Genomic DNA, 25,108 nt, shown 5'->3' with positions numbered 1-25,108 from the left:
TTACACTTAATATCTGTGGGGTTTTGTGTCAGCGTCGTTTGTGAAGGTTTTGTTATACACTTGTGCTCCTTTGGTGGTGAGAGAGGTTGGGGTTGGCCTAGGGTGTGATTGTTTGTGATTGGCTATGGTGATCTTTGTTTTCATGTGTGAGTGGGGTGGGTGGGTGTTTTGGATCAGGTTTGCCATATGTATGCTGTCGGTGGATTTTTGTCATTGTCTTGTTGGGCTGCGTATGTGATCACTGAAGCGCTGAAATGCAGACTAATTCAATCACTAGTATTGGTACCCAAGACCATCTAAGTAAAGGCAGACCTTTTATTCTTTGAACTTGAGTCAAAAATGAGAGTACTCCTAAACATTTTAGAAAAAAAGCACTGGATGAGACACATTTTACACCATCCTAGTTGGCCACCACAATGCTGAACCCAAGCTACAATAGCAGCTCTCAAGATGCAGGCAGAAGTCCCCACACACTCTGTGTGTGTGTGTGTGTGTGTGTGTGTGTGCACGCACACGTGTGTTGCCAGTCAAGAGTGGACAACAATGGGCTGGAGGTGGATTGCTTGTTTTCTGGTTCACTATCTCATGGCTCCAGCTGCTTGCGAGGAGGAAATCAGTCCATGGAGTGCAAGGGAAGTTGACTTGTACAGACGGAGCCCTTTCAGCCAGTGTCCCTCCGGCCCCGAGCACACCACCCAGGGCCGGATTTAGGTTTGATGAGGCCCTGAGCTACTGAAGGTAATGAGGCCCTTTATATGTCCAGCTGTCCTTGGTCAACAACAAATTGTCACTGTTTCTTGTGTTGAATATATGCTATATGGTAATTTATGGACCTAATAGGTATCTAAAGCCATTGCACATAACAAATAGGAGCCTACACAACACAAAACACTGTTGCTGTATGCAAGTTTCATTTTATTTGTTTTTTATCTTATATTTTCAAAATGTAAAGGTGTTTTTTCCCTTAAAATTTTTTTGGGGGGCCCCAAGAGAGTGGGGCCCTAAGCTGTAGCTTGTTTAGCTTATACGTAAGTCCGGCACGGACGCCATCCCTCGCTCTCCCGCGTGCCAGGCACATGGGAAGGCGCCACCGCCTCGGGAAAGGCTGGCTGGGTTTAAGGCCTCCAAACGACCCCTGGCCCCGCGAAAACAAAGGTTGGGGGGGGCTCTGCTTTGCTTCAGAGCTGGGGGCAGAGGAGAAATAAATGCCAGGCGAGGCCCTCCGAGTTTCCCGAGCAGCGCGGGAAACGAGTGGAGCCCGAGAGCGCACCTGCCGGCTTCCCAGGCGCTTCCCGCGCGCGGCAGCTGCCGCCTCTTCAGAAGCGCCAGCTGCCAAGGGCTCGGGCCCACCCGGGGCTCCTCCGCGCCCTCCCTCTCCCCACGCCCCCACCCCACTCCGGCGGGTCAGCCGCCTTCCCAGGCCACCCAGGAGGCGGCCGAGGTCTTCCCACTAGTGCTCATGCGCCTGGGCAGGGTTTAAAGCCAGCGCGCGCGGTCCCCTCGACGCGCAGCGCTGGTCCAGGCAGACATCCCTGCGGCCGTGGCTGCTTCTCCTCCAGCATCACTCGCTGCCCGCCCGCCTGCCTGCCTGCCTGCCTTTCGCCTCAGCAGGGGCGGCCCAAAGAGGCGCGCATTCTTCTTCTTCTTTTTCGCGCCTTTCTCAATTTCCCCGGCGCGACCATTCCACCGGTTGCGAAAACCCGAGGTAAAATAGTTGTGCCTCCCCCCACCCCCGTCGCCATTATCCGTTGGCGCCAATCAGGAGCCAAGAGCGACTGCTACCCCCCTCACCAAAAAGATGGTCTCCCCCTCCGTCTCCTCCAGTGTGGGGAGGTGGGAGGGGGCGCGCGCGTGAAGAAGAGCTCCTCTGATTAACCCTGTCGGGGCTGACTCTGTGCCTTCTCCTCTTTTTGCCTAGGTGCAGCCATGGCTCCGGTCCTGCTCTTCCTGGGTGGGTATTTTTAACTCGTGCTGGATCCCGGAGCTGGGTTGGGTTGGGGATTCGGAGAGAGGCTTTCGCACATGATTTCCCCTCGGGGAGGGGGGGGCTCTTCACAACAAGCCCCCGTGCCTCCTCTGCTCAGCATTAGCCTGCTTTCCCCCTCGGGACTCCCTTTGACGACCCCGCTCTCCTCTCTTGATGGCAGGTGTCGTCTTTCTAGCCAGCCCTGCGAAGGCCGAAGAGAGCTCGGGTGAGTTAAGAAAAAATGGGGGGGGGGGGATCCTTTCTCAGTTGCAAATAAGTTTGCTGCGCGGGGCGCATGAACAGGTGCATGCGGAAGCTGTACATGATGCATGCAGAAATGTGTCTTGGGAGATCTTGCCATTTCCAAGTTGCTTCACAACCTCCTTCCCCTGCAAGAAACTATCTGTAGTCCATGATTAGGATATCCGGAATGTATTTTTAAGTGTCCTGCTATTCTTGCTTTGCAGAGGGTTGGACTAGATGACCCTTGCATAGCTGTCAACTTTTCCCTTTTCTTGTAAGGAATCCTATTCGGAATAAGGGAATTTCTCTTAAAAAAGGGAAACCTTGGCAGCTATGGACCCTTGGGTCCTTTCCTACTCTTATGATTCTATGATTCCATGGTTCTACACCCAGTAAAGATGAATTGCTATGTAATCAGTCAATGCCTGTCAATAATCTGTAGCTTTATTTTTCTTCATCCTAATTTGATCTTCTGTTAGTGATAGGTAAAGTACAGTGGTACCTCAGGTTAAGTACTTAATTCGTTCCGGAGGTCCGTACTTAACCTGAAACTGTTCTTAACCTGAAGCACCACTTTAGCTAATGGGGCCTCCTGCTGCTGCCACGCTGCTGGAGCACGATTTCTGTTCTCATCTTGAAGTAATGTTCTTAACCCGATGTACTATTTCTGCATTAGTGGAGTCTGTAACCTGAAGCGTATGTAACCTGAAGCGTATGTAACCCGAGGTACCACTGTACATTCTTATTTAAGGGCTAAATGGCAAAGATAGCTTAACACCCTTCCCTGTTAACATGCATGATCAAATATTTTCATCCCGTAAGAGAATATAGATGAATATGAGTGTGTGTGTGTGTGTGTGTGTGTATGCATGAATGTTTTGAGTAAGGCAAAACTCTGTCCGTTTGCATCTTTTTCAAAGCTAAACATGAATACTTACACTTTTATATAAAGTCAGAGTCTAATGGCGCTGTGATACCCTATGGAACAGCAGGTGTATTTATCAACAGTTTTAAAAAGCAACTATGGAGTCCTGATATCCTCTCCCTCACCCATGCCCCTATAGTTGTGGCATCAGAAACTGCTTTTGGAAACTTCCCTGATTTTCAAAAAGTATTAGTTTCCTTGCTGGGATATTTGAAAGGAGAAAAGCATGCAACCTGCTGCATGCACAGATCTAGTGAAGAAACTAGAAGGGCAGGGCAGGTTTCAAACAGGTGCTCTGGGAAATGAAAACAGACTTAAGTCCAAAACATTTCAACATGTTGCTCCAATTGCTTGGACTACTGCGGTCTGCTTAAACTGCAATCCTACACACACTTACTGGAGAGTAAATCTTATGGAACTCAGTGGGACTTATGAGTAAATATGCTTACAGCTGTGTTAGTTTTCCTTCCACTGGAATCTTCTGTCTGATAACAATGAGATGTGACTAGCTCACTTGGTAGAGCATGAGATGCTTAATCTCAGGGTAGTGAGTTCGAGCCCCAGATTGTGTGAAAAGATTCCTGCATTGCTGGGGGTTGGACTGGATGACCCTCGTGGTCCCTTCCAACTCTACAATTCTATGATTCTATGTGCTGGACTTGTTTGTCATAATAAATGTTCATTTTTAAAGCACCTGTTTCATTCCTTGCTTCTTGTTGTTTGTTGTTGTTTTACTCTCTGGTACTGCTCTTTTTTCTTCTCCTGAGCAGAACAAGTGGCAAAACTATTGTGGTCCAGGTGTTGCATTTGTGACTTGGAAAAAGTTATATTTGTGAGTCTAAAGATAACTACTGTAGCACTCTTAGTTTAATATCACTTCCAACGCAAAACTTCGCAGGATAAAAAATTGCAATATTACTTGTGTCTAAGGTTAATATGGAAATTGCCCATGTATAAATAGCAGGAGTAGAATCTTTTTTTGACATTTTTATGGCAAGCAGAAAATAATTGTGTTCACTATAGGCTACCACTAAAGCCTCTGTTCATTTGGTTTTCTAGATGACAATAGGATTGATTTCCTTGTGGATTATTTAGGTAATAGCAACACACAGCAGTAGTTCTGGAAAAGTTACTGGAGATGGATAGAGGAAGTTATGCATTGAGTAAATTCTCTCTTGAACCTTATCACCAGTGATGAAGTGTACAAGACTATTGATCAAATAAATACATATTTTCAGTTAATTATTATTTATTATTTAATTTATCTGTCACCTTATACGAAAAAGCCTCTAAGTGACTTACGACAGGATGAAAACCTAGAATGTTCCAGTGTGAATAATAGCTGTAGATTGTGTGAGATATTGAGAAGCATCCAATGGCATAACTGAATAGACTTTACATTTAAGAACATCTGAATATTTCATGGCTGTAAGAAATAATAAATAATGGTAAAAGGTGCTTACTATTTTGGACTCAATGCAAATATTATTGGAACAAGTGTGAAGGAAAAATGTGTTACACACAATTATATTTCTAAGAAATGGAATTCTACTACTAAGAAGAACAGGAGAACCCAAGAAGCTACACACCTCCGTTAAAGGGCACTATTCAGACAATAAATAAAATAAATGGATCCACTGATGCTGAAGAAATGAAAATTCTTTTGATTAAGGATCATGTTTCCAGTGAAGAATTAATTAATCATTAAACAGAAATGGAGATGAAAACATCCATGTGTATTTCTAAGCTCCATCAGCACTGGAAGGAGAACACAGAACTCTTTCCAAAATGGTGAGTGAGGTTTTTGGTGTATTTTTGTAAGCAAAGTATGAGGATTTGACCTTTGACAATGGAGAAGCTCATCAGTTGTAGGAGTTGGCAAACCCATAAAGGACCTAAGCAAGATTGTTACAAAGGTTTCTTGTACTGTAGATATCTGGAGAAAGCAGCTATGTAAGCTCAAGAATGCTTTCTTTTTCCTTTTATACAAGTAGAATGAATTCTAAAAAAGAGGTAGTGACTCTGGAAGAACGTATTGGAAAAGAAAGACCAAAGGTGTCAAAATAAGAACAAAAAGGTTGTGTATAATAGCAGTAGTATCTTAAATACAGCTGAAAATTATATTGGAAAGGTATTTGACCTGCTGTTTGTGCCATGACTTCCTTGGACGTTAAAATCAAAATATACTTTTTGAACCTTTGTCCCATTCGAAGTTATTATAAGGATCTGGAAAGAGTATACTGCATTGGATATCTGTTAGTAACAGTTGTCTGTGATACACCTTCTTTGCTCTGTAAGGGGAACATAGGTAACATAATGCAAATTTGAACCATTTTTATATTTCTGGCAATAACTTGAACACTATTGTCTGAGATATGGCCATTTTACATAATAACATAAGAGGAGTCTTGCTTGGTTAGCACAAAGGCCTGTCAAGTCCAAAATTCTGATCAGCTTCTCACAGTGGCCAGCCAGATGCTTGTGGGAACTCTGTTCAATTTCAGGCATCTTTTAATAACTGTATTCTTCAAACAAGCCTTTCAAACCTGAGATTCTTTGCCACTTCTGCTTCTGCTGCTTCTTTTTACACTTCTATTGTTTTTAGGTTGCCTTGTCATATTTTATATGAGAGTGTGGTTTAGAACTTCAGTGGTATCTCAGGTTAAGTACTTAATTCGTTCCGGAGATCTGTACTTAACCTGAAATTGTTCTTAACCTGAAGCACCACTTTAACTAATGGGGCCTCCTGCTGCTGCCGCGCCGCCGGAGCCTGATTTCTGTTCTCATCCTGAAGCAAAGTTCTTAACCTGAGGTACTATTTCTGGGTTAGCGGAGTCTGTAACCTGAAGCTTATGTAACCTGAAGCGTATGTAACCTAAGGTACCACTGTAGTCATAAAAATAAAAAAAACAAATATCTCCACAAGGAGAACACGAGTGCTATAGGTCTCTCTGGGGGGCGCTGTGGGTTAAACCACAGAGCCTAGGACTTGCCGATCAGAAGGTCGGCGGTTCGAATCCCCGTGACGGGGTCAGCTCCTGTTGCTCGGTCCCAGCTCCTGCCAACCTAGCAGTTCAAAAGCACGTCAAAAGTGCAAGTAGGTAAATAGGTACCGCTCCGGTGGTAAGGTAAACGGCGTTGCCGTGTGCTGCTCTGGTTCGCCAGAAGCGGCTTAGTCATGCTGGGCACATGACCCGGAAGCTGTACGCCGGCTCCCTTGGCCAATAAAGCGAGATAAGCACCGCAACCCCAGAGTCGGCCACGACTGGACCTAATGGTCAGGGGTCCCTTTACCTTTTTATTCATGATCCCCAGCAATTGGTATTCAGAGGAATGCTGCCTCAGATTATGGAGGTAATATAGTCATCAAGCTACAGGTTACTAAGGCGCTGATAACCTTGTCCTCCTTCGATGCCTAATCCCCTTTTAAAGCCATTCAGGTTGGTGGCCATGGCTATAAATATAGCAATAAACCATAATAAATCAATCAGTGAGGTGGAGAATAATGAAATGGCCATGGAACTTGTTGACCATTATCTGCAACATAGTGACTACTGAAGGACCAAAAAGTTGATTTTAACTTTGGTTTTAATATCCAGGAAAATTATAGCACAACTATTGTATCAAATACCTTTTGAAATATAATTTTCAGCAATAATTGCATATGTAGCAGTAGGCTTTTTTGTGATGCTCTATACACATCTGTGCATTTCTAGATGCTGCACATCTACTTGGTGTTATCAAAATTATGTGCTGATCATATGTAAAGGTCATGTGAATATGATTACCATTCAGAACTTCACATACAACCTCAAGAGCTAGGTGCAAATATGCAGCCCCAGAAGCTGCATCTTTTTACATTGCCTCCAACCTCAGTGGATCAAGGTGGTAATTTACAATTGTCTTACAAGAAATTTTCATGAAGCCTATAAACATGTTTAAAAACTTTCTTTTTCTTTTATAGGTTCAATAGAGAAACTTATATCGTCCTACAAATACTGCAATTCTACAGTTAACTTTTAAACACACTTATGAGATTGCACTGTAATTTATTTTTAAAAAACTGGAAATAAAACAGAAATAAATTTGATTCTATTAATGAGTTATACTAAACTGATGTGTTTCTGTGCTGTATGGAAGAATGTAGATTTTACAGTTATTTAATCTTGTATCCCTTACTTCAGTAAAAATACAGAAAATTGCAATAAAAAGAGATGAGATAACTTTTCAGTACTTTATAATAACCAATAACCCAATAACCAAACATAACGATAAACTAATCTACCATGGCATAGCTAGATTTGGGTAGACTTTTTTAAAGCACAAAAGGGAATGGAATGCTGGATTTCCTTTAGTTGCTTGTGAAAATGTAGCCCCTGTAACTTGGATTTTTAAATTGATCTCCTAAAACTGATTTCCACACCAAATTATTGCACAAAATAGAATAGCACTATAGTACTAATATAATTAACATAAACTAAAAATTCCCAAATGTGAATTTATGGTAATTAATTCAAAACAGAAACAGAATTGCTAAACCACAGAAGAATGAATGGAAAATTGGTGCAAGATCATTTATAACCCAGCCCGATGATTTGTTATGCCACTACACAATTAGCAAGACACATCAAAAGCCACAAAGTAATTGAAAACATGTCACACCACTTTGCAGTGACCTGGTGCCAATGTCACAACCCAAAACAACACAGATAGTCCACACATGTAGACAAATACATTTCCCATCTTTGAATATGAAGAGTCTTACTAGTGCACACGGAACCAACGTTATTCGTAGCAAGTAGGGCTAACGTGAATTCCAGGGAGTCAGTGGAAAGTAACTGACCTGCCACATTTTCAATAGTCTGCAAACACATGGCTAATAAAAAGGATATCCTGCCAAAGGCCTGTCACAAACTTTGAGAATCCTGGCAGCAAGCAGTGCCAAAGACCCATGGGTTTATGTGAAGATTAAACCAATACAAGATTTCGCTAATGCCCTGCTATGAGGTTAAAATGACAAATTAACATGAAAGAGAACACCCTGGCTTCTCATTGAAAGGGCAGGCTAGGTGAACACCAATAAGTGTTATATTGCATTGCACTTCAGTGTTCTGACTTGTGAATGCAAACTAGTCCTGAAAACAGTAATTTGAGGTAGGTAAAATTCATCAATACCTAATGTGTCCAGTGACACACACACAAAAACTAATGCTCTGTTTTCAAATTCAAAGGAGGCAAATAATTGCTAAGCGGTAAGGAATTGGGGATGATGAAACAAAAGAACTGTACTGTCAGTGCTCTGATGATGCAAATGTGGCCTATTAGACAATATGTTGCTGTTACATTTAAGCTGCTCTCAAGTCAGCTGTCTGAGGAAAGAACTGTGTGGCAGGAGTCGCCTTATCCTCCATCTGCTTAAACATTGCCATGCTCTTGGATATGATGTGGGGGTGAAGAGTACTTCAAAACTGCCACTGACATCAGCCATAACTTTGAGAACTGTCACTTTAAGGACTTGCTCCTGAGCTTGCTTTACCCTCCTCCCTCCCACTCTTTTTTCCTTGTGTGTCATGTCTTTTTAGATTTCAAGCCTGAGGGCAGGGGCTGCCTTAGAAATGATTTTTGTAAGCCACTCTTGAGAGCATTTTGGCTAAAGGGTGAGGTACAAATGCCGTAAGTAAATAAGATATATGAATTTACACTTAATGAAGTATTCATAGAGGTAGACTGGCTGCGCTGCAATTGAATACTGGTTTTTCTGTTAGGCTTTATGTTTTATATGCCACCTCTTTATTTTCCTCTGCAGTCCTGTCAGCTGTCTCATGCTTTACCAGAGGACTGGATCTCAGAAAAAATAATATAGATGTCCTCTGCCCATCGGACTGTCCTATATGGCAATTCCAAGTGTATGGGAATGTTGCGTACGCCTCCCTTTCCAGCGTTTGTGGAGCTGCCGTTCACAGGTAAGCCTGATTATCAATAGTTCAGTGAAAATTAGGGGTCAGTTTCCCATGCTGTTGTTGTTACTAATCACATTTCTTACTCACCCTTCACCATAAGGCCTCAGGGTGGGCTATAACATTATAAAAACACAACTTTAAAATCAATTAAAAATGGTGTTGGTTGTTGGCTATGTAGCCTACATAGTTCTGTTTCAGGACATAGTCTGCAAGCACATGACATGTCAACTGTGGTCAGGCCTGGAAATGAGCGATAGAAGCCACTTGGCACTCCATCATGGAAGAAGTGAAGGATTTAACTATAAGAAATAGATGTTTCTAACCTCTAGCTTTTCTCATACTTTAAAAATAATCTCGCATGAAGTTTATAGCTCTGCCCAAATGAAAATGTTTTTGGAGAGTACATGCAGTCATTTTCCAGCTATGTCCAAATGCAGCCTCCCTAGGCTTCTCATGGCAGGGATGGTGGCAATAGAAAGTGTCTCAAAAAGTTATGTGCCAGGTTCCGCCTTTGAGTATTCGTAAACTGGTTTCTCTTGGGCAGTAGTCTTTTGGAAATGGTGCTGCTCAAGAGCGATGGTGAAAGGTTTTTAATGAGTTTGGAACCTGGCATAATGCATTGTCTTCTAGCCATGTACAAATAGTGTGTGGAATAATGTCCGCTAATGAGTGGATGCCAATAGCAAGGCATTCTTTGCTTTGGATGCATGTTACTGCTATTCTCAAGAGGTGCTTCAAGATGTTTTGCACAACTCAGTAGAATAAAAAATATGTTTGCAAAAGAGAAACTTCCATCTTTTTTGCCTGTGCAGCAGGCCATGATTGGAGCCAGTGTTCAGTCCTGGAACTTGTTTTCTGGGATAGTGCTCAGCCCTGGCACATTACAGAAATAGATACGTTTGTGTGCATTGCGATTTATGAACACAATAACAATAATAATTAAGCTCCTTCCTCTCTCTGTGTGCGGATGTGTGCATGTATAACACAGACAAGGTGTTAGGGAGGGATATACCCCTTTCATCTGATCTCTGAACCTTATTTCTTCATGTCTCTTTTAAGCTGTTTCAGATGGAATATATTATCCCAATAATGACACAGGAATAATATTTTTCCCTGATTGGGCTCATGGGCAACCCAACGTTCTGGTTTGGAGCAGAAGTGGGATTTGCACATTGCTAACTGAACAGACTTTGGGCAAATCCTCTTTTTGGAGCAGGGTGGAACTGAAAAAATTAAGAGCAGAGGAAATGTTATAAGCCAGTGGTAGAGAACCTCTGACCTGCAGGTCTGATTAGACATGTCAGGACGCTGAGATTGGCCCCCACAGCCCTATTGGGTGAACCTCGCCCACCTTTCCTACACCTGACATCATATAACATCAGACGTGAGAAAGTTAAAGCTGGCAAATAACTGAAACGCTAAGAGTGTGCACCCAATTATTATTTTTTATGGTGGCAGTTTGAAGTTTCAATCATCTGATGTCATATCATATCAGGAGATTGACAGGTGAGTAGCCCCACTCACTTGTCAAAGTGGCTCATGAAGAGTTGGCCATTTCTAGATCCAGTCCTCCAGCCAGAAGTGATTCCAGATGTGATTCTCCTCTTGATTTACCGTAAGCAGATAAACATGCATGTGCTCTACAAAAAAGCATGTACTTTACTGAAAAGCTTCCAGTGTTGAGACCCTGCAGATGCATTTCAGCAGCTCATGTTTCCTTAGCCAGCAGGAGAACAGACCTTCAGCAGTAACTACTTTGGCTATCAGTGAAAAGACCTTGACTATCTTCCTTGCACTTAACTAGCAGTTCTTTTCTTCAGAGAAACCGTTAGCTTCTTGCTATTACCAGTCATTAGCCCAGATAGATTCTAAATCAGGGATGGGAGTCTGTAACTTTCTGGATGTTGTTGGACAACAACTCCCATCATGGGCCACACTGTCTAGGGCAGGCTTCCTCAACTTCAGCCCTCCAGATGTTTTTGGCCTGCAACTCCCATGATCCCTGGCTAGCAGGACCAGTGGTCAGGGATGAAGGGGATTGTAGTCTCAAAACATCTGGAGGGCCGAGGTTGAGGACGCCTGGTCTAGGGCAGTTGGGAATTGAAATCCAACAGCATCTGGATCACAGGTTCATTACCCCCGTTCTATTAAACAAACAAACAAACAAACGTTCTTCCCTGTCCCCTATCCCCATATTCAGGGGTTAGCAACCTTTTTCAGCTGTGGCCCGGCCCACCCACCATGTGGTGGGCCGGACTATATTTAGGGGGGAAAATGAACGAATTTCTGTGTCCCACAAATAACCCAGAGATGCATTTTAAATAAAAGCACACATTCTACCCATGTAAAAACACCAGGCAGGCCCCACAAATAACCCAGAGATTCATTTTAAATAAAAGGCACATTCTACTCATGTAAAAACACGCTGATTCCTGGACCATCTGCAGGCCAGACTGAGAAGGTGATTAGGTTGCATCCAGCCCCCAGGCCTTAGTTTGCCTACCCCTACCCATACTCATAGCATAATTCCAAGCTGCCATGTGATACTTTTCCATGTTATCATGGGACTGTTTTGTATCCATAATAGGCTTCTGGGCTATTCTCCCATTTTCAGGTTTTCTGCAATTTGGCCTGTTAAATCCTTCCTAGCTTATAAGAATTAGCTGCCATGACAGGATTTTTCTCTCTTCCCATCCCTAGAGGGCAGCATTCTTGACTCTATAATTTCCTGAGGGTTATCTACAGACACATATTTTTCATACAGAAAAATGAATTAACCCGGACAAGTTTCGGCACTTATGCTGCCCTTACGTGGCCTGAAAAGCCACAAAAGGGGCTATGCTTATGGAGCTAGGAAGCCAGCTCCCTCTTTGCACAATAGAAATAAATCATTTCCAATGATGCACATCTTAGCTGTAAATTCCAAAGATTTAAAACTTTCCAAAAAGACCAAAACACTCACTACATCATCTTAGATTCTTTTCTAGGAATGTATGATATCAGGCGTATGACCAAGAGAAGAACTGTGGTTTTGTTGCTCTTTAAAGAGACAGGCACTAAATCTAATTTCATTATATTTTAGGGAGAAATCCTTTTGTTTAATTGGGGGGGGCATTACCAAAGTGTATTTTATCTACCAACCCTCTGAGTCTTCTGACATAGCATAATAATATGGAAGCAAGTCTAGGTGTGTGGAGCTACAAATCAATGGCAGAGCCCATACAGCAAGTCCCAGCTACAGTTCCTAGCCATTAAAAGTAGCAGGATTGATCAAGACCCCTCCCTGGGGTCTTCATATATTCATATATTCAAAAGGAATGCCTATTTCCCAGGCCACATAACCTCTCCCCAGGCCACATGCCTCACCAACCAATAATAATAATAATAATAATAATAATAATAATAATAATAATAATAATTTATTTAAACCCTGCCCATCTGGTTGGGTTTCCCCAGCCACTCTGGGCAGCTTCCAGCAAAATATTAAATTACAATAATTCATCAAATATTAAAAGCTTCCCTAAACAGGGCTGCATTCAGATGTCTTCTAAAAGTCAGTTGTTTATTTCTTTGACATCTAGTGGGAGGGCATTCCATAGGGCAGGCACCACCACCGAGAAGGCCCTCTGCCTGGTTCCCTGTAGCTTCACTTCTTGCAGTGAGGGAACCACCAGAAGGCCCTCGATGCTGGAACTCAGTGTCTGGGCAGAACGATGGGGGTGGAGACTCTCCTTCAGGTATACTTTAGCCTGGCTGGAATGTGTCCTTGAGCTGTGACAACTCTGGTTGCTTGCCTGGGTGGAGAGATTGGTAATGGGGGAGCACAGAGTAGAAACCCCTGGCTTCTAAGTGGCTGTAATGTAGTCTGCTGTACAAAGTTAAGAGTCACATCTGTCACCCCACTCACTTTTTGACTCTGGGGGTATGCGGCCCTCAGAAGGCTGCCCACTAAAGCATATGGCCCTCAGACTGAAAAGGGTTCCCACCCCTGCATAACTAGAATATTGGATAGGTGTGTGGCTCTAGGTGCTCATTCAAGAAGGTTGTACAATTTGCATCAGCACTTGCTTCGCTTCCAACCAGCTCACACTTCCTGCACCATTGGAAAGCTACCAAAAGTTGATTGGGCAATGTGGGAGATGTGATTTGAGAATTGGGCATGTTCTAGGAATGACCGCTCCCCACATTAAATGGGGGTGACCTTTGTGTGGGCACGGGCAGCCCCCGGGACCCTATGCGACACCATTAGCACAGGCTTGAATTCGCCTTCCCTAGGTGGGAGGTCTCCGCCTACCTCAGCCAGTTCCCCAATCCCGCCTGGGGAGGCATTGCCAAGTTGATCAGGCCAGGTAGGGGGAGGGACCACCCTGCCCACACAATAGGGGGAGGATCTTACTTGTCTATCTTCCCTAAATGGGGGTGGGCATGTAGCAGTGACCCACGCTCCCCTTCTCTTTGTGGTGGCAATACCAGGAGGCTTTGACCGTACGCCTAGAGGTTGTTATTGCTCTCCCCTGCGACGGCGGCTTAACGGGGACGGGCTCTCTCTGCTTGAGCATATGTTCTCCAGAGCCAGCCCATCCCCCACACTCTGGATAACCCTGATGTTCCCCAGATCCCCGGCGGGGTAGCCAAGGTCTACCCACATCTGAAACATGATAAAGTTGTGGCCAATTTTAATCCCATAGCACGTTGTCTTGATTCATTATTCCACACAGGGGCTGCCCAGGGTTTGGGGGACCCCACCTGTCCACACAAAGATTAATGTGATGCCATTGGCATGTTCTCAGTACTAGCATCCACTCAACCAAAATTTACAATTCTACAAGTTGGTTGTGAGGACTGGCACTGTATTTGCTTCCTTTAGTAGCTTTTTACACCAAACTCCTTAAGTCCCAAACTCAGTTTGAAAGTTTGGCATGATACATAAGGCAAGAGAAAGTGTCTGCAAAACAGTTGTACCAGTGCTATTTCTTGCAGGCATTCACATTGTATTACTGTATCACAGCCAATAGCAGTATGAAAAAGTATATAATACTTCAAAGGTCAAAACAAGATAGAAATGGCAAATGGTGAAGACGACAAGAGGAACTGATTTCAGCCACCTCAAGTTAAGGAGAAAAAGGGAGAGAAAAGAACGAGAACAATATTTATCTGATATTCTGTCTTCCCTGACCCTAGATTCCAATAGATTTATTATTTTGCATTCCAGTCATTAACCACAGAGAATACCATTGTAGTTAATTGCATGCAAAATGTTTTCATATATTTAATTGCCATATTTTGGGTTTTCTGCTTAGACCCAGGAGGTCTGCATTACGCTTTCCATTTAATGCACATGTGGTTTCCCCATCTGTATTGTCAGAAAGCAAAGTAATAGCATCATGGTGTGCCATTTGGATCTCAGATGAGACATTTTCCTTTGGATTTCTGGACTGAGTAATGCATGTGCAGTTCTTGTAAGGACAGCACCTCAACTCTTCTCTTTTTTATTTTTTATCTCCATCACAGTGGAACATTGTAGTTAAAGACTAATAACAATTCTCCTTCACTTTGACATGTTTTTTCCTGTCTTTGCATGGTACATCATCTCTGTCAACTTGTATGGACATTGTTCTGGCATTGTTTTGTCCTCCCTGGACAATTATGCTGAGCTGATTATTATATTACTTTGACAGCATTAAGCCCATTCAAGAGAACAGGGACTAGTTGGCACCATCTCATCTGTGCACATATAGCTCAAAGCCTAGCAACAGTTAGGTGAATTCTAATTTCCAGAGGGGGAGCTGTGTAAGTCCACTGCAGCAAAAACAACCAAGGTGAGTCTTAACCAATGTCTTATGCAATAAATTGTTTTGGACTTCAGTCCACTTGGGATAATATCTCATACATCCAATGAAGTGGACTTTAGTCCATGAAGATATCTGAAAATTGTTTTCTTCAGTGGAAGACCTAGATAATTTATTTTTGTTTTACTTCTACTATTGTGCTTAAGCATAAGTCCTTCCACAGATGTTAGAAATCGGCTTTAAAATGAAATCTATGCTAAGAATGCAGATGTGATAGAGTTATGCATACTGGCCAGAACTTAAGGCACCATCTGGATCAAGGTGAAACACTTTAAAGTGCTATTGATTTTAGTGGCAGAGACTTAAAGTCCACATTTATATCAGCTGTGCTTTCCCATGCTTAACTCTGAATCGACTGCCTCCTTATTTTTTTAAAAAAAAAATATAGTAGGATCTTTAGTCTTTAGTCATGCCCTACATCAGATTTCCCCAACCTTAAGTCTCCAGGCATTGTTGGACCACAACCACTGCTATTCCTGACCATTGGCTATGCTGGCTGGTGATGGTGGAGGATGTGTAATAGCTTATAAATGCCAAGATAAAATGTTAATGGAAAGTGACAAAGACAGAGAAGGGAACTGTTCTAGCTAAGCTAAGAAGTAGAACTAGAGGGGGAAATGAGAGCAGTGTTTATTAGTCCAATAATGTAACTGAGGAAGGCTGCCCTAGATAAAAACCTAGGTAAGGGCTCATTGTGGCCACTTGGTGGTAAGAGGAACACGTGCCACACAAATGTTTTGCTCCTCTCAGTTCTTATTAGACCTACATCAGAATGATACAGGGGCCGGAATTTAAAGAAAAGTGTTGTTTCTGTTGCACTGCTCTGTAAAACTCAAAATAATTCATAGCCTTTCACCATCAGATGCTAGTCCAGTAAAAAAAAAAAGTAGCCAGAACAATTGTCCTGAAGTATTATTTGCTCAGAAAATAGGAAAAGGCCATTGGTAGCTACTCACTTATGGTTCTAGATTCAGGTAGGTAGCCGTGTTGGTCTGACACAGTTGAAATATTTTTAAAAATTAAAAAATTGTCTAGTAGCACCTTAGAGCCCAACTAAGTTTGTTCTTGGTGTAAGCTTAGAAAGTGTGCATGCACATAAAATCTTATACCAAGAACAAACTTAGTTGGTCTCTAAGGTGCTACTGGACAATTTTTAAAAATTTTTAATATATATTTATACTCACTTATGCTCACCGAAGACAAGAAAATAATATCCCAGGCTGCCTACCTACTAACCCGTTTGTAGCATTAAAAATCCAGCTTTTCTCATTCTGTAATCATCTAAAATGATTCTAAATACTGCCTTCCACAAGGGTGGGTGTGGTTACTTGATATGCATTCTAAAACCCTCCCTTTGATTACGTTATCCATGCCATTTCTTCCCTCAGACCCTCCAAGTGTCCTTATTATCCAGGGACAGTCTCAGATTTACAGAAGCCGTCCCAGTTTCTGATTTAATCTTGAAATGCCCCACTTTTCCTTAGGACGTCCCTATTTTCATTGGAGAAATGTTGGAGGGTATGGAGTTATCTGATCCCCAAGCTATTTGAAGGCATCCCTGTATAGGGAAGGTTTTTTAATGTTTTATTATGTTTTTACACAAGTTGGAAGCTGCCCAGAGTGGCTGGGGCAACCCAGTCGAATGGGAGGGGGTATAAATGGTGGAATTATTATGATTATGATTATGATTATGATTTAGGACATCCCTATTTTCATTGGAGAAATGTTGGAGAGTATGCTCCCTGCACATGCCCCAGGTGAATGAAGAAGTGCCCATCCATAATGTCATTAGGGAGGTGCGAATACACCTTCCATTGCTAGGGCAATTGTTTTCAAATGGACACACTGCGGGGTAGTGCAAAATCAATCTGCAACAAACCTTTTTTGTAGAATGAAACCAGTTTCTCAGTAAGCACTTGTCTGGGGTAAGAAATATGCAATAGATCTAGATTGCGTGTGGACTATATAGAAAAAACAAGTGCTCGTTCTCCATTGATTCAAGATTAAAATGTTGTGTGCATGCAACTTTAGAGTCCTGAAAGGGCAGTGATGCTTTGTTCCTTTTCCCTAAGGCTTTCTCTGTATTTCTGCATTCAGTATGTCATACCTGTAGAATGTGATCTGCAGGATCATAAAATAATATTGTTATTAGCAGTGTGTAATAGTTATTAAAGGTAAAGGGACCATTAGTCGCGGATGACTCTGGGGTTGCAGTGCTCATCTCGCTTTATTGGCTGAGGGAGCCAGCGTACAGCTTCCGGGTCATGTTGCCAGCATGACAGCCGCTTCTGGCGAACCAGAGCAGCGCACAGAAACGCCGTTTACCTTCCCGCCAGAGTGGTACTTATTTATCTACTTGCACTTCATGCTTTCGAACTGCTAGGTTGGCAGGAGCAGGGACTGAGCAACAGGAGCTCACCCCGTCGCAAGGATTCGAACTGCCGACCTTCTGATCGGCAAGCCCTAGGCTCTGTGGTTTAACCCACAGTGCCACCCGCATCCCATGTAATAGTTATTAGCAGGGTTTAAAGAAACAGAGTGACATCTCCAGGCTGTTCCTGTCAAACAACTGGGGCACTTACAGGAAATGTGGTAACCATTAGGTAACTGGCAAAGTGAACAGAGTGCTGGAAAATTACCAGGGTAATTCAAATGGATGTTGACGTGCTGGGTGGCAACAAGCCCAGGGCACAAATAGTGGAATGACAGGGTGACAACAAAACCAAGGTTTATTGGAGGGAGGTTATTTGATGTTCTTTGAGGCAAATCCAAAAGATGTTCCAAAAGGGCCCCTCGGTGCTAAAAGTAGCAGAGATGTAGTGCGTTTACATCACATAATGATAAGTCCATCCTATGTTGCCCACAGTATATAAAGTACAACATTCTAGTGATGACGGAAAAGCTTGTAATCCAAGTAAGCCAATATAGTTAGATTTAAACCCATACAGTTCCACTGACCTCCAAGGAGATAATTTGCCAATCCTATTTCTGTTACTTTAAGGTAGGCCACAATAATTTCAGTGGGTGTGATCTGCTCGTCATTTTTACTAGACTGCCCATTAGCAAGCAGCTTTGATTGGTACGAATACATGTTAAAAAAGAAGAAGAGGGTGGAAAAATCATAGATGTTCATAGAGAAATTCTCCATTGTGTGCATGGGGAGGGGATTTGAAACTATGGGAGTGGCTTGCCTAAGTCAATTTATTGACTTCATAACAGTTTATATTTGGCCCAGGCACTTCCTGGTTTATATCCGAATTGCTTAGCCACTATGTTATCGTGACTATTTTACATGTTTGTTATCTCAAAGATCACACTTATTCAACGACAGCAAGCCAAGATAGCTGTGGTGTTAAACAAGAATTTAATGCATAATCTAGAATTTTGCTGGAACTTCAAAGTAGTATTACTGTTCCAACAGATTAAATTAATTGAATGTAAGTGTGTTTGTAGCTATAAAACATAATCCTTCATTTCCGGGGAATGCTGATAAAAGTTGTGTAGGCTGAATTTTCCATGTGGTGGGTTTTTCATCCTTTGATCTAAATTAATATGATGATTAAATGTTTATGTTCCCCACATTAGTAGCAACATGTGGTTGAACTACAGGTAACTTATGTGAACAGGAGCAATCCTACTAACGGAACAGGGGAGAACTGAAGGCAGAAAATCTAAAATATTCAAAGTCCTGCTGAGAGCATGGAAGCAGGATGGAAGGGAGGTCAGAGATTAGTTTTTCCTTTTCCTTTTCTTTGTTTTTCATTGGTTGGGATTCTTGTTTGTTTTCTGATTCTGAGATTTCCCCCCCCCCATTCTTTTCAGTGTTTCAGTACTGATATATTCTCACCACCTCCACCCCATTTGAAAGATGGTGTTGGGGGAACGGGAAAGCTTTGGATTGAAGTCTTTCCATAGTCTACCCTCATCTCTCCTGGCTCACCCCTGTTTTGCTGCTACCAATATTGGAGCTCTAATACAGGATTAGCAAGTTAAAGGCTGCAGAGGTTTCTGCAGTGGCTAGTAGAGGCCTTTAGAGGTTGGATCTCCGCTCTGAGGTTGGACTTCCCTCTCCACCCTTGGAGAGACATCCTAAAGCCTCTAGGATGCCCTCCTAGGAACTATAGAAATGTTCCGTAATAGTGGCTGTATCAGGAATTCAAATCTATTTACTATTTTCCTGAATGATTATATAAGGGTGATTTTCATATTTCACTCTTACTCTTCCTTCTGCTATTTTACTATCCTCCATTCTAACTTTTATTTTCCTCTAACTGTAACTGCTCCAAACAAATATTATTTATATTAGTTTTGTACTACAGTAGTAGGACATTCATGAGTGGGAGGATTTCATTTGACATTGATAGTTAGCTCTTGTGAATTAGCATGCTGAGTAAATGTCACCAGTCACTTAAGAAGTATGAAGGATGTGTAGTCAAGAATTATTTATCGCTGTCCTACCAAGTTGATTTATAAATATTTGAAACAGAAATCCCCTTTCAGATAGCCATTTTATCATCTATTTTTGGCAGAAGAGATGGAAGATTTTGGAAGTTAGCATTACAAAGTAGAATAGCTTGGGTTACGTCTCTGCAGCCACAGTCCCGTTTTATTTCTCACCAGTTGTGTTTGGTGGCTGGAAAAAGGTGGACATGGCCTCAGTTGCTCAAGCACTGGACTATTGTGGGAAAGCAAACCCGTTGGACTATTGTGGGAAAGCAAACTGTGGGTTAGAAACTATCATTTGTCCATATTGTTGCCGAAAAGATGTGTGTGGAAGCAAAGTAATCAGCTCATATTGCACCCATCCAGCGTCAATCGTACCAGTTTCAAATATGCTTACAGGCTCTACTTAAACGTTATTGACCTTTTAAAGACTTGGGTTATCCAAAATTCTGCTTACACACAAAGAAGCCACACCACTTGGGAGCAGGCCATTAAGGAGTGCTGCAAGTTATGTATCCAACTAAAGCTGTTACAAACCTCAAAAGTTTATAAGCTAAGCTAAGGAGACAAATTTGTACCCTTGGCAGTTATATTTTAAACTCTAACAGCAGTTACTTCTCAAATCAGTCTTGGGGACACATCACACATTTTGCTGCGTTTATACTAAATGTATTGATAAGATGTCTGAGTTCTACTGAACTTGCTCCCAGGTAAGTGTGTATAGTATTGTAGCCGAAAGCAACTGTTCAGTAAATCCGAAATGTTTCCTAGGAAGCACATTGCATTGCACTGAGTTGAGTTTGCTTCTTAGTCACTATGTTTCAAGCTGACCTTTAAATACATAAACTTTATTTATTTATTTATTTCCCTCTTAATCTTAGTGATTGGAACTAGGCCCTGCAAGAAGGCATTGCAGCCATCTTGCAAAATTGATCAGGCTCGTAGTTAGACAAGTCTTCTCTACAGTGTGAAATGGTCTTGGTTGCATGTAGTTATACAAATGTGTATCTGAAAATCTTATTTTGGTACAGAGGGGTTATCACCAGTAAAGGTGGGCCTGTCAGAGTGCAAATATTGCCAGGGCAAGAGAACTACCTTGCAATCTATGCCAACGGAATCCAGTCTCAAGCACTCGCTAGATGGTCATCATCATTCTCAGTTTCCAGTAAGTGCATGTTCAAGTGTTACTATTTTGCCAAGTGAGTTTGGAAAGTATCAGCATGGAAGAAACTGGCTGGCTCATTATTATTTTTTCTGTTGGTTTGATTTTCTATTTTTAAGAGTAGCAAACCACTGTGCTGCTCCTCTTGTGTGATGTGATAAAGAATTTTAGACAAGCCTAATGTACAAAATCAGGCATCAAATGATGCCTTGTTGAGTCAAGATTTTTCCTCCAGGGAGCCTCCTAAATATTTTAGGCTGCCGTGAAAAATATGTGAAGCATATGCAACTGTCAAAACATTGGCTTTTGCTTTGGCTTGAAAAAACTGATGCCAGGAATAATGTACATATTATTCCTGGACAGTTATGCAACGCATAACATGAATAATTACTTCAGAACTACCAAAGCAGTAAGTTCTACTCAATAGGCCGTAGGATGTGAGAGATCTTCATAAATGAACTCATTTACATTTGGTTCCTGATCTTTATTTGAGATGCTGCACTCTGCATGGTCATTCTCAGTCTCAGGGCTTTGGGCTTATTATATTTGCTCATGGGCCATTGAAAAGATAATACTTAGTTTACAGAGTCACCAGACTGTAAACTGAGAAACTGGTGCCCTGTTTGCAGTCCAGCTATGTTTCTGATGAAACTAGAAGTTGAAATATTTTAAGTAAATTAACATTCTGTTCTTGTCAGTCCCTTGTTTCTCCCTTTCTCTCTCTCTCTCTCTCTCTTTATATATATTAGTTAACATTATTGGCTTCCATCAATAATGACTTACATCAAATAATCATCAATATAAAAACAAAGTAAAAAAAACATTGGGGCATGCATCTTCGGTATGATAAAAAGTATTCACAGTATAGGTAACTGGGGAAAATATTCTTGTCATCTGTAGGTTTTTCCATTTTACTTTCTGTCTGCCACTGCTCTGGAGTTAGTTTACTTTAGTATTACGCAATCTCATTTTAGGCTGGAGCATAGGCAGGAAGACTCTTTGCATCTAAATGCCTTAAGCTATTGTACTAGCTCCTAGGAGTCTCCTTCTCAGTGAGATCTAGTGGCTTGAGGTGTTGACTTTTTGCAGTTTCTTTTATTAGGTAAAACTGAGCATGTACAACCTGTTTTACTACAATGTAATTTGACAGCAATGCAGTAAGCTTAATTTATTTTTCAATGTGGTAACAGGACCCCAGAGTGCTGCACTTGAAGCTGTTGGGCGGCCAATTTCAACAGCACGCCCACCCACAGGTAAGATGTTTCTTTCAAAATATGTTCTTACCAATCAGGAATGGCCAAGAAATAAACTATTTTCTATCTATTCTATTATTATCATTCATATATATATATATATATATATATATATATATATATATATATAGTGTGTGTGTGTGTGTGTGTGTGTGTGTGAGAGAGAGAGAGAGAGAGAGAGAGAGAGACCCAGAAGCACAGCACGCAGGGAGATTTGTTTGTACAGAAGGATTTTATGAATTTTCCAAGACCTGCAAGAGGTGTTCAGGTAGCAAGCTCATTCCAGGCACATGGAAAAGGAAAATAGCTATTAGCAAATACCGTATTTTTTGCTCTATAAGACGCACTTTTTCCCTCCTAAAAAGTAAGGGGAAATGTGTGTGCGTTTTATGGAGTGAATGCAGGCTGCGCAGCTAAGCCAGAAGCCAGAACAGCGAGAGGGAGCGCTGCGCAGCGCTCCTTCTTGCTGTTCTAGCTTCTGGCTTATCTGCGTGAAGCCTCTTCAGGGCACAGGGAACCTTCATCCCGCTGCCCTGAGGAGGCTTCCCGTGGCTTTCCCTGGCTTTTGCGGGAGGTGGGGGAAGGGACAGAGGGCAGCCCCTCAGTCCCTTCCCCCACCTCCCGGAAAAGCCTGCAAGAGCCATGCTCCCTTTAAAGAGCCACGCGGAGCGTGTGTGTGGTTCTTGGGGGCTTTTCCCCGAGGAGGGAGAAGGGCAGCCTGTCAGTGATGGGCTGCCCTTCTCCCTCCTCGGGGGAAAGCCTACAAGCTCTGCATACACGCTCCACGTGGCTTGTGAAAGGGAGAGCAGAGCCTGGGATGCATACAGGCTCTGCTCAGTGCTCCCTTTAAAGAATAATTTTTTTCATGCACTCCCCCTCCAAAAACTAGGTGCGTCTTATGGAGCGAAAAATACGGTAATTTGTATATTATTATTATTGGCAAAATGAACATATGTTATCTTATTTACTGGTAATCCCTTTAACGTGTCTGTGTGTGTAATTTTTTTTTTTTTTTTGAGTTTTCAGCATTATACAAAACAAAAGATAAGTCCAGATAACAATCTCTGAAACTTGTTATTATAACAGTTAACAGTGAGTCTATCTCTGTCTATATCAGAGATGGGGAGCCCGTGAGCTGTTGGATGTGGTTGGACTGCAGCTCCAGCCAGCATGGCAAAGTGATTAAGGAAGTCATAGTGCAATGGTATCTGATGGGACACAGGTTTCTTATCCCTGGCCTATATACTCCACACTCTGTGTCTGTGGTCAGCAGCGTGTGTTTTTTAAATGATTAAATAATAATGGTGAAATGAATCTTCGAAGTATGTTTTGAATGTCTGTGCTGAAGGGCCTTTCATAGCTCTATTACTAAGAGTACCTACATGTATAGAATTCATGATGTTTCCTACCTTCTAGGTAAACGGCCCAAGAAAACAGTTGAGAAAAAATCTGGAAACAAAGGTAGGTTACCATTTCACCATGTCCGATAAAACAAATCTCTCATGTTAATTTGCTCTTAAGTTAATCTAACTATCTTGGGTGTTCACAGACTGTAAAGCGGATATTGCTTTTCTGATTGATGGAAGCTACAATATTGGGCAGCGTAGATTTAATTTGCAGAAGAACTTTGTTGGGAAAGTAGCGGTGATGCTGGGAATTGGATCTGAAGGACCGCATGTGGGAGTTGTACAAGCCAGGTACTAGAAATATGTCCTATTTGGTACATCGCTCCTTCTTAGGTGCTATAATTTATAACAATGTGATTAGCGTGGGCATGATCTAACTAAAAAATACATTATTACAGTTATGCATTTTCTGTTATAGTTTGAATCACATTTGAACTGCCTATCAATGCCATCTGTTTCCCTACCCGTTAAATATTAAATGGCACCCATGGAGTATATTAGGAGTATATTAACAAGTAAATGAAAATAAATAGTAATAGTATAGAAAGTGATGTGTTGACACCAATCTAGTGCAGCATTGTGATTACTGTGTTTAGCCCATTAGATCATGGTGATAAACCCACACTTGTATCACTTCCTAGCATTCGGTAGCCAAAGGCACATTTTCTCTGGATGTTCTTGTGATGCTTTTGGTTATTTGTACAGCAGGTGTGGGGAACATTTGCTTCTCCAGATGCTGCTAAACTACAGTTCCCATAATCTCCAGCAGGTGTGGCCAATGGCCATGGATGATGGGAGTTGTAGTTCAGCAACACATTGTCAAATGTTCCCCACACCTCCTATATACGCTTGTAGTCATCAATAGATTTAATCTATATACAGTGGTGCCCCGCAAGGCGAATGCCTCGCAAGACGGAAAACCCGCTAGACGAAGAGACTCGCGGAACGGATTAATTTCGTCTTGCGAGGCACCACTGTATAGGTATATTAGGGTTATTAGAACGCAAGTGGGAAAGCATGGTTAGCATGATAAGGGACAGAATAATAGCTATTCAGGGAAGAAAAACAGATATGCATTTGCTAAAGCCCTGCCTCACATTACACCTCACCCCCTCCTATCTCCCTTTAAGTTTCTTTGATACAACTCACTGTTTTGTGCATCCAGAATACTTTTTTTAAGATGACGTCTGAAGTTCCCACAGTGCCAGATTAGCAGCCAGATATTAAGCACCACAAGACTGTGGATATACAGGGTATGGATACTCTCCTTACCAACAATTCCCCCAAGCTTGATACACGGTTGGTTTCATTCAGCTTCTGAATAAACTGCTTACGTTTGAACATTGGAAACAGAGGAAATGAGAGCGACCACCCACCACAGACATGCCAAAACATGGCTGTTTCTATATTGCGACGATCCAAAGCTTTAAGGTGGTATATTTGCTATTGACAGATCAGTTACCATCACACTCCCAAGGACTGGGAGTAAAGTTAAGGACAAAAGATCAGTGGTCCAATATAATGGTTTAAAATGCACCAAAAAGCAGCTCTGTTGGTTCTTAGGGATTGTAGGAAGCAAGGTGCCTTATACCATCAGACTATTTGCCCATCTTTCTGCCTAGCATTTCCTACTTCTGAGTGGCAGTAGCTTTTCACAATCTCAAAAAAGGGTATTTTCCATTACATAGGAACATTGGAAGCTGCCTTATATTGAGTCAGAGCATTGGTCCACCTAGCTCACTGACAGCCAGTTTATGCTGGCTGTCAGTGGCTTTCCAGGGCTTCAGACAAAGGACATTTCCAGAGCTACTTGGAGATGCCAGAGATTAAACCTGGAAACTTCCACAAGCAAGGTGGATGCACTGCGACTGAGCTATGTCCATCTTCTATTACCTGCAACT

The 25,108-nt window shown here is 42.1% G+C and overlaps 1 protein-coding gene across 1 annotated transcript in view; it reads left to right on the top strand.

Annotated features, from left to right (window-relative positions):
* Nucleotides 1-1,232: 1,232 nt before the first annotated feature.
* COCH (cochlin) overlaps nucleotides 1,233-25,108 on the top strand; it is a 33,004-nt gene continuing 9,128 nt past the window's right edge. Inside the window, exons 1-8 of the mRNA XM_081862153.1 lie at nucleotides 1,233-1,705; nucleotides 1,919-1,951; nucleotides 2,148-2,192; nucleotides 8,941-9,097; nucleotides 20,418-20,551; nucleotides 21,739-21,801; nucleotides 23,218-23,262; nucleotides 23,351-23,498. Of these exons, the coding sequence (XP_081718279.1) occupies nucleotides 1,927-1,951; nucleotides 2,148-2,192; nucleotides 8,941-9,097; nucleotides 20,418-20,551; nucleotides 21,739-21,801; nucleotides 23,218-23,262; nucleotides 23,351-23,498 (617 nt within the window). The 5' untranslated portion in view covers nucleotides 1,233-1,705; nucleotides 1,919-1,926. The remainder of the gene's footprint in view (nucleotides 1,706-1,918; nucleotides 1,952-2,147; nucleotides 2,193-8,940; nucleotides 9,098-20,417; nucleotides 20,552-21,738; nucleotides 21,802-23,217; nucleotides 23,263-23,350; nucleotides 23,499-25,108) is intronic.

This window comes from Podarcis erhardii (assembly GCF_964252035.2).
Source record: "Podarcis erhardii genome assembly, chromosome: 1".
Lineage (NCBI taxonomy): Eukaryota > Metazoa > Chordata > Lepidosauria > Squamata > Lacertidae > Podarcis > Podarcis erhardii.
This window is presented reverse-complemented; position numbering and strand designations above follow the sequence as displayed.